The sequence below is a fragment of the Tribolium castaneum genome, chromosome 3, assembly GCF_031307605.1.
Source record: "Tribolium castaneum strain GA2 chromosome 3, icTriCast1.1, whole genome shotgun sequence".
In the NCBI taxonomy this organism is placed as follows: Eukaryota; Metazoa; Arthropoda; class Insecta; order Coleoptera; family Tenebrionidae; genus Tribolium; species Tribolium castaneum.
The window spans coordinates 12,028,855-12,038,017 of record NC_087396.1 but is presented as its reverse complement, the minus strand read 5'-3'; the positions used below and the strand labels follow the sequence as shown (position 1 = coordinate 12,038,017).

The 9,163-nt window shown below is 34.6% G+C and overlaps 2 protein-coding genes across 4 annotated transcripts; one reads left to right on the top strand and one right to left on the bottom strand.

Moving 5' to 3' along the window:
• The first annotated feature begins 3,843 nt into the window (after positions 1 to 3,843).
• Positions 3,844 to 6,229, top strand: LOC135265270 (uncharacterized). 3 transcript variants are annotated; one of them, XR_010333334.1, is made up of 5 exons: positions 3,844 to 4,130; positions 4,189 to 4,566; positions 4,622 to 4,751; positions 4,813 to 5,004; positions 5,058 to 6,229. XR_010333334.1 is itself a non-coding variant. In XM_064355443.1 (5 exons), exons 1-5 carry the CDS (start codon positions 4,227 to 4,229, stop codon positions 6,196 to 6,198), a joined length of 1,743 nt encoding a protein of 580 aa, XP_064211513.1. In that variant the 3' UTR covers positions 6,199 to 6,229. The 3 variants fall into 3 exon arrangements, 1 of the variants encoding a protein (XP_064211513.1); XR_010333335.1 differs by having other exon boundaries at positions 3,862 to 4,130; positions 4,189 to 4,378; XM_064355443.1 differs by lacking the exon at positions 3,844 to 4,130 and having other exon boundaries at positions 4,227 to 4,566; positions 4,619 to 4,751; positions 5,058 to 5,701; positions 5,765 to 6,229.
• LOC135265612 (uncharacterized) lies at positions 6,222 to 7,935 on the bottom strand. Its single transcript, XM_064355444.1, has 4 exons — positions 7,673 to 7,935; positions 7,427 to 7,620; positions 6,667 to 7,376; positions 6,222 to 6,602 (listed from the first exon to the last, which is right to left on the bottom strand). Coding segments are annotated over exons 1-4 (1,269 nt in total). The 5' UTR covers positions 7,674 to 7,935; the 3' UTR covers positions 6,222 to 6,238.
• Between the last annotated feature and the right edge of the window lie 1,228 nt (positions 7,936 to 9,163).

The window sequence follows — 9,163 nt, the reverse complement described above, 5'->3', positions numbered from 1 at the left end:
AGTGTTCTGAAATACTCAATTTTTGTTATCAAAAAAATCAACATGGCTGTTCGCAATTGTCAAGCCTAGTATATTTCACAAATTACAAACATGTCTAGGGGAGTCCGCGGGGAGTTATTTAAAATATTAGGAAATATTTAAAAAAAACTTGGGAAATCAGGCAAAATGAAAGCAAAAAAGGACATTGGTGTACGATAGAAGTACCAAAACAGATTCTCTTTTTCAGTTTTTAAAAGATATTATAAGAAATCAGTATAAGAAACAAGGAGTGCATAATAACTAATAATTCATATTATTCCTGAACTCAGTATCCTTATTAATACTATCTATAAGACTAGTTTTAGTAATTATTAATTGTTAGGAAAAATTTTGCCTTTCAGAAACATTGCAATTGTTATAAAAAGATCAAAACTAATAAATCTGGGGAAGATACAATAATTTCTATTTTTCTTAATTTAAATAGTAATTTTTTAAACAGTTTTTTTACAAGAATAGCTAAAAACTAGAAGGGTTTTATAAGAAAAATTCGACAAAAGTGTTTGTAACTGTTAAAAAAACAATCAATATTTTTGTTTTGAAAACGTTTGTTTAAATTATGTATTATTTTTGTTTGTTCTGTTTATCAAACTTTAACACTTAATTTTAGAAGCCCCCGGATTTTTAGCGCGTAAATCATTGTTGACATTCATTTATAAGAAGTATTTTTATAATGTCAATAATATTTTTACCAAGAAAACATTGCAATATTTTATGTCAGACAACACAATAGTATGTGAAAGTTTTACAGTTTACAGTTGCTTACTTTTTTCTAAAAATTAAATACATATGTTGTAAAGGAACCGAAAAATTGAATGTTGAAACAGTAGCCGAAAATAAATTAGGCTATTAACAAATAAATTACTTTTTTTTTATTTACATTTCGATAAAAATGTAGATACCACCAAATTAGAGCACAAAGAAGGCATCGTAAAAGCGATAAAATCGAACAAGCTTCAATAATGGACTAAACAATTCCTGATACAGGTGTGATACATTTCAATCTCGTTGAAAGTTGGTATAATACAGAAAATGAGCCGCTGAATTCAATGAAACAAACCGCATTGCTCTACGACGTTTAGCTTTTGAGTTATGAATTTTTTTGTTGAATAAAATTTTCCACTATAGAAATTGCCAATGTTAATATTTAGCAAAAAATTTTAAAATGCTGGATCTCGTTGAAAGTTGGTGTAATACAGAAAATTTGTCGCTGAATTCAATGGAACAAACCGCATTGCTCTAAGACTTTTAGTTTTCGAGTTATGAATTTTTTGTTGAATAAAATTTTCCACAATAGAAATTGCTTTTGTTAATTTTTAGCAAAAAATTTTAAAATGTCAGATCTCGTTGAAAGCTGGTATAATACAGAAAATGAACCGCTGAATTCAATGGAATAAACCGCATTGCTCTACGACTTTTAGTTTTTGAGTTATGAATTTTTTTGTTAAATAAAATTTTCCACTATAGAAATTGCCTATGTTAATTTTTAGCAAAAAATTTTAAAATGTTAGATCTCGTTAAAAGTTGGTATAATACAAGTCTATTCAAGTCTAGTGTTTAAGAAATTTTTCACATGTTCCATTCGACAAAATTATAACGTTGTGTGAACAAGTATAATTCATGCCACACACACCTAAGAATTCACTGTCATTTAAATACCTTCTTAACGTATGTGTTAATGCATTCTTAATTATTTATCATTAAAATGCTTTTGTTATAATCCCACGAATCATGTGAGCACTGGCAACATATTTCAGTTATTTATAATAGAAACAGACTGCTCGTTTATTACAAATATTTGTGTTGGTTGCACATAATTATCAAAAGTTTTGTTTTTATTTTGCCTTTTTCTTATTCTAAATGTCAAATCCTCTTCAAACACAAATATCCACTTTAGTTCTTTTTATATCGAATTACGATCATAACTGGCAGGATGTAAATAAAGATAAGTCGATTTAGGAGCTGAATATTTCAACTCGTCAAAAAAGGAAGCTGGGTAAATTCCTCGGAAATCTGAACACCGAGCTTTTTCGGAATTTCCAGAATTTTCGCGTCAAAATATTCCCTTTAGCTTTTCTCCCTCGCCAACAATGGGTACTTATCTGCGTTTAAGTGCCACATCCTGTGCTTCCTCTTCCTCTGCATCCTCACCAACAACATATGTTTTAATGCGGTAACACAGCTGCGGGCACACAAGTTCACGATCACAGTCACAGCCGAGGTTAAAACTGATTATAAATGAGGGAGTACAACTCTTTATTTATTAATGTTATATAGTAAGTCGTGGGGATACAGAATATTCTCTACCGGTGCTCCATTACAGTGATACCACTGAAAGTTGGGAAGGTAACGGGCGCGCTTTTAACACTGACCTTGCCAACCACTAATTGCACTCGATCGTAAACGCTAAAATCCACTCTTGCTCCTTTTGGTTTTGATGGAATGTGAACGGCTTCAGCATATTCAGCGTGATTTTAACGATTTTTAGCAAGGAACGCGCCAACCGTTGCTAGTTCTAATCGAGACCTCCTCACATTCCGCGCATTTTGAAAACTTGCGCTCAAAAAACGAAATGCAAAATTAAACACAAAAACTTAATGATGACTATATATGCTTGATGATTTTACGACCCATAACATGCACTAGTATATTAATTACAGTCGGTTTCAGTACAACTAGCATTGACTGCATCCTTCTGAGGCATAAAATTTGAGATATCCTTCATAATTAGCTTCGAAGTAATAATATAATAATAGCAAATGTGCAATAATGACGACATACAACATGCTTTTATAGCAGTGCAAAAACTGGTTTCTTGCAGAAACGCCAGATAAGTACACAATTCTAAGAATGAGTGTATTTGGATGTTTACTACATTTTTAAATAAATTACAAAGTATCCAAGTTGTCATGAAATAACCATTTTAATCTCTGCAACATCCAAGAATCGCTTTTGCTCCTTTTTCCCGGCCTTCTACGCAACTGAAATTAATTAATAATAGTACAGTGAGTGTATCGCAAGTTGTGCAAAAGCCAACTTAGCTTGGTCGCGCTGCAGGAGTGGTATAGGTCGGGATTACTAGAAAATTTCGGTTCCGGATAGTAACACAGATCAAGAGCTGCAAAACCGTTGTTGCAACGCTAGAATTTAAAAATAAATCTTCCCTAATACCTGCTGCTATTTTTCTAATTAACCGCGTCATCATCATTATTATTATCACGCCGGAATCATCACGAATTTCACTACAAACCAACGTTTCGTCACCATTGTGACACCACCAATAACAAACCGGATTCCTCGAGCCAGGTGATTCGAAGAACTGAGAACAATTTAGCAGAAAATAAGAACAAGAATTACAGAAATCCTTCCCGGTGAGGCTATTTTTAGCCGCACCGCAACACGAACGCTTTTGCTTAATAATTAAAGTAAATTGTTGATTCAAAATCACTTGGTTGAGACTTTTCTCCGCAAGGAGCAAAAAGCCGGTCCAAAGTCTGGGATGAAAACAACATATTTTTGGTCATTTTTCAATTTATTGCAGGAATGTTTGGCTTGGTCGCGGGTACATTCCACTGGTAAAAATATTGTTTTGTTGATTTGTGTGGGTTTGAATGGAAGGCGAATGGAGATGGACAGTTTGGCGCCAGAGCCGGATTCGCGGCTTCCGCATTGCCCAAACAGTGCGTGGTATTGGGGAAAAGGGGCCGGAGGACAGGACCGTATCTTCCTGTCGCCGGCGATGGCAGCAGGCGTCGTTGCCTGCGCATAGTTTGAATTCCTGCCGGTGCTGCGAAGGTCGCGGCTAGTCGCAAGGCCTTGTTAGGCGCCACCAAAAGCGCAGCGGTGGCGCCGCCGAATTTCTGCCCCGGGCGCCCCCACAATACGCGCTATCAGTGTGACGTAGACATTTGAGGTAGGTCAGCACCTTAAAGCTAAACAATCGCCATTTTCAATGCTTTTCTTATGGGCATTTAAAAGTTTTTCGTATTTCTTTAATGCTAGAAGTGTAGGAACATTACTTTTACAGAGAAATGATAGCTATGAAAAATGCAATGTCGTTTCTTAAAGATTTTAGCAACTGAGCTAATATTTCTGTAAGTTGAACACATAAATCCTTTTCTAACCTAACTTTTTTCAAACTTCAAAATTCAGTTTTTCTTAATTTGGACATCATATTGATGTAAATTATTATGTGGCCTTTTAAAACTGAGGGAAAAATGGTTTGCCACACTAATGACATTGGATTTCTTCTGAATGACGAATTCATGGGGTGCAACCGGCGCAACCCCAATAAACGGGTTGTTTTCTGTCCCCCTCCCCCATCACGAGGGATGAATAGCAGGTATACGAGGGTAGAGGGTTCAGGCACATACATGGTTGAAAGTAGTACGGGTTGTGAGTTCTGTGCTTCTTTCGTGAGTGTCTTTTGTTATCGTGTTTTTTCCGATCGTTCTCCATATCTTCGTGTTCTTGAATTTTTAAAATTCTGTTTTTCCAAGACATTATCTCATTTTTGTGGTACATCATTAGGTATGATTTGTGAATAATATTTTGTTGCGATACTTTGATAGTTCATGTGTAGTAGGTTTTTACATCACAACTATGGGAATGTGTTGGGCTCCAGATTGCAAACACTATAGTACTCGCGATAAATGCCATTTTTTTAGTTTTCCTAAGTCGGGAAAAGAACGAGCACTATGGAAAAAATTGTTGAGGTAATTTTTAATAGATGTTTTGATATTAATTTTTAATTGCTTGTTTCATTGTTAAATGTAGAAGAGATGTAGAACCCGGACCAGGAGCCTACGTTTGCAGCTGCCATTTTCGGGATGGAAGAAAGGAAAATGGTCCTGAATTATTTTTGCACAATATCGCAAAAAGAGCCTATTTTCAAGTGGAATCTCCAGAAAAAAAAAAGATGAAAAAACAAGGACTCCCTTCTTGTTCTAGTTCCGCTGAATCATTAAGGTAAAAAGTGAATCCTAGTTTTAAATTGATTTACAATTTGATCATTTGAATAGTGTTGATATACCGGAAGAAACAGTACCATCGACAATGAATTTAGAGGAAGTGCCATCGACGTCTACAGCCGTAGTTGCAGCACCAGCAGATATAATTCAAGATGCTCCGTTAGAATCTATGGGTGTGCAAGCACCCTTGGTGTCACATGCGGCTCTTGAAGCAGAAATGTATTTTCTCAAAAAGGAAAATGCTGAACTTAAAGCAAAAATACAATATCTGACAGTACGATTTTGCTATGAAAATGTTCAAGGAAATGACAAACTCATTGTTTTATATACCGGTCTTCCCAATAGCCAGATTTTCGAAGCATTGTTTCACTTAATCGAAAAGTTGGACATAAAATATTACCACAAATGGACAGTCCAAAAGTTAACTAGAATTGACCAACTCTTTTTAACCCTAGTAAAATTACGACTCAATTTCCCTCAACTTGATTTGGCGCAACGCTTTGGGGTTGCCCAAAGCACAGTTTCTAATATTATTTTAACATTTGTCCATGTAATATATGAAATTTTATATAAACAGTTTATGACGACAATGCCTTCGCGCGAAAAAAATAAATCTTGCTTGCCAACATGTTTTAGCAATTTTACTAATTGTAGAGCAGTTCTAGATTGTACCGAAATTTTCACTGTGGTATCACGTAAGTCTATGTCAACACAGAAATTAACATATAGTACTTACAAACATCATAATACTTTCAAAGGGCTAATTGGAGTTGCACCCAATGGTGTCATCACATTTGTAAGTGATTTATACGTGGGATCAACTTCTGATCAAAAAGTTGTTTTAAATTGTGGAATAATCGACATGTTAAAAACTGGAGATATGATTTTAGCCGATAAGGGATTTTTGATCCAAAATATTCTGCCACCAGGGGTCACTTTGAATATTCCACCTTTTTTATCAAATGTCCAATTTACACCAGAGCAAGTTAAGTGTACCGAAAATATTGCACGTGCAAGAATACACGTCGAAAGGGCAATACGCCGATTAAAATGTTATCATATTTTAAATTTTTTGCCAGAGTCTTTGTGCCACTATGGAGATATTGTTTTTAAAGCGACTGCCGCTTTAACAAACCTCCAATTTCCATTAATTAAAGAGGTAGCAGAATTGTTTCAGGATTGTGATGATTAAAATAATGTAAAATAAAAACCATCTATTTATATACAGTTTATTATTGTGAAATAAAGGAAATATATTGGTCAAGATAAAATTCTTTTAAAATATTGATATTTTCTGACCACCCCGGATCTTTTTCAATTTGAAATATCTCTGTGCACTTTGGTGTCCACACGACAAAGTAGCAGATACTTCGACCAGTGATGTGCATTTGCCCCTGTACTTGGTGGTAATAATTGTGATTGCTGTTAAGATTAATGTCCTCATTTTCATCCCTCCAATAAAAATATTTTTTATCCTTCAGGGCTTCAGACAAACTGTCAGTGTCCCTATATTTATATGGGCATTTAATTTCGAGAATCCCATCTTCTTCCACTAATCCATCAGGACTTGCTCCCAAAAAGCCTGATTCTTCCAACCTACAAAAAAAAGTAATATTACATTATTCATCTAAGTTATACGTGTTAATTATTTTCGACCTACCAAAATCCCGTCTCTTGGACTTTAAGATTCGTCGCTTCTTCAAATTCTCTGAGCGCTGTCTTCTCGTGGGTCTTACCCCACTGCACAGCAGCAACCCTGTCAAGCGAATAGCCTTCCGCCAAATTTTTAAATAAAGAGGGTGGGAATCTTCGTCTACTGCAAGCAGATAGTACCATGCCAAACCTGCTGGCCGTTAAACGATGTTTCCTTGCTACATGCCAATTTTCGTTAACATGTTGGCCCCGAGTGCACGCCTCAACCAGTTTAATGCGTGCCTCATCTATTCTGCACTTCTCCAAAAGAAACTTTTGTTTGTCTATGGCCTGCACGTATTCTAAGCTTTGTAGAATTTCTTCGATATCTGCAATAATTTTTCTGGCTTCTTCACTTGCTTCTGGTCTTAGGAGCCAAGTGAAGCCCACCACATTCGTGACGCCTATTTCGGCACGGAACTGAATAATTTCGTCCTCAGTAGAGGACCTAGACAGTGCCGTATAGTTTGATAATTTCGGCTTGTAAACATCAGCTAACTTAATGACTTCTGTTTGTGGTGTTGTTTTTGATGGGGCACTCCACTGACACTCAATGTCAGTAGCACTTACATTATAATGAGCATAATATAATGCTGCAGCCATATGATGGCAAGCCACGTTGCCCCTTGGGCAGGTACAATGTGCCGTCTTAACCCCTTCTTCTAGGTCATATGAAATCTAAAACACACTTTGTAGAAGAAATGTCTAACAGTTAAATAAATACAAACCTCCACAGTATAATTTAGCTTTTTCATGCTCGGTAGAACTTCTGCAGAAATTCTCATCGGTTGTACTGTGCCATCAAACCTAAATTTGGTGACGTGACCGCTGGTAAAAGCATTTTCTCCCCGAACTAAAAAGCGATTACCGTCCCCAAAAAATTTCGCAATAAAGTGAAACTTAACAATGTGCTTTTCTGCCACTAAAATGCATAAATATAATAGTTTCTCAAAGTATAATTAAAGCTTACTCACTTTCTCACCGACAACGTGGTTCCCTGTATTCTTTTATAAAGTTCGTATTTTCACAAAAAGTCACTTCTAAATTAAATTAAAGTCTCTAGTGGCACAAATTACACCCGCTGCAGCTATTTGACACGTTATTAACGCACAAACACAACCAAAAAACCGAAAAACGTATTACACCACATGTAAAAGACTGGTTGTTTAGCTTTGAGCAACTGACCTACCGTAATAAGAGTGGGGAGGTGACGTCACGACTGATAGCGCGTATACGTGTGGACACCGGCGTTGCCATGTCGACAATTTGGAAGACTTCTAGAGATTTCTGCATGGAAATCGGTTTTATGGATTACCGACGTTTCGTAATTTAGAAAAAAGTTTTTAGATCCAAAATTTTTACTAAACATTTCTAATAAGTTTACAATGTAAAAATTTGTAGTTTTTTTTTATCCATTCTTAGTTTCAAAAAACATTCTTAGGGTTCTTACATTACGAGGGAATTTCTAAGCTATTTTCTTCTAAAACTCCAAAAAATTAATAGACTGAAGCTTGCCATCAGTGGGCAGCAGTTGTATCTCAATGCAATTTGTTTTTGGTATTGTAACTTTATTGTATTAAATAAATTTATTATGAAACTTTCGCAAAGTTGGCTGATGGGGTTTAGGGCTATCCGTTCGGATTTATTTAGATTTGTTTTATTTTAAGTGTGTACAAAGACATCTGGGGCTTCAGGAGATTTTTTTTACAAAAGTTTAGCTTTTAAATTAAGGGCTAACAATATTTTTTGAAAAATTGTAGCATAATGAATTAATGATACAAATGAACATTTTTTTAAATATTTTTCTAAGGGATTAATAAGGGAAGTAATTTTTTAAATTTTTTATTAAAATAAAATAAACTTCAAACACTATGGACCGGTTTATAGAAGCATCATTAATTTAATCTGCAATTAAATGCGTAATTAACTAATCACGTAACTAAAATGATATTTAATGAAGCTTTCTATAAACCGTCCCTATGACTTGCTGTGTTTTATTTTTACTTACCACGAAGGGTGTTATATAAAAAATTGTCTAGTAAAAGACTGATTAAATAACAGTTTGAATGTAGAATGTCGAAATATATCCTTTTTTTATTATAATTGTTGTCTTTATTATTGTTTGTGTTGGTTTAACGGTTTGATTTTCAAGTAATGTCATCTGCTAGAGCTGTTATTAGCAGCAATTATATCATGGAATTTTGTTAAATTGAGCCAAAAATAATTAAATTTGGTCGCAAAGAATGACATTTTTGTTTTCTTCAAATATAAATAAAATTAAAAAAAAAATATTGTGTCGAGAATTTTTTACTTTTTTTGATAATTAGTTACTCGTAAATATACTTAAAATTTTGCATCGTTTTTAGCTTCAAGCGCAATTATTACTTTGTTATATTAAGCCAAATTAGTCAAAAATGATGTATTTTTTAAATCTAGTTTTTAATTAAAAATCTAGTTTGACGGAA

Coding starts and splice junctions, on each gene's coding strand:
- LOC135265270 (XM_064355443.1), top strand. CDS start 4,227: ATGTGGCCTTTTAAAACTGAGGGAAAAATGGTTTGCCACACTAATGAC. Junction 4,567..4,618: donor TTTTTGTGGTACATCATTAG/GTATGATTTGTG, acceptor GTTCATGTGTAG/TAGGTTTTTACATCACAACT. Junction 5,702..5,764: donor AATTTTCACTGTGGTATCAC/GTAAGTCTATGT, acceptor ATACTTTCAAAG/GGCTAATTGGAGTTGCACCC.
- LOC135265612 (XM_064355444.1), bottom strand. Junction 7,377..7,426: donor AGCTAAATTATACTGTGGAG/GTTTGTATTTAT, acceptor AGTGTGTTTTAG/ATTTCATATGACCTAGAAGA. Junction 6,603..6,666: donor GTCCAAGAGACGGGATTTTG/GTAGGTCGAAAA, acceptor TTTTTTTTGTAG/GTTGGAAGAATCAGGCTTTT.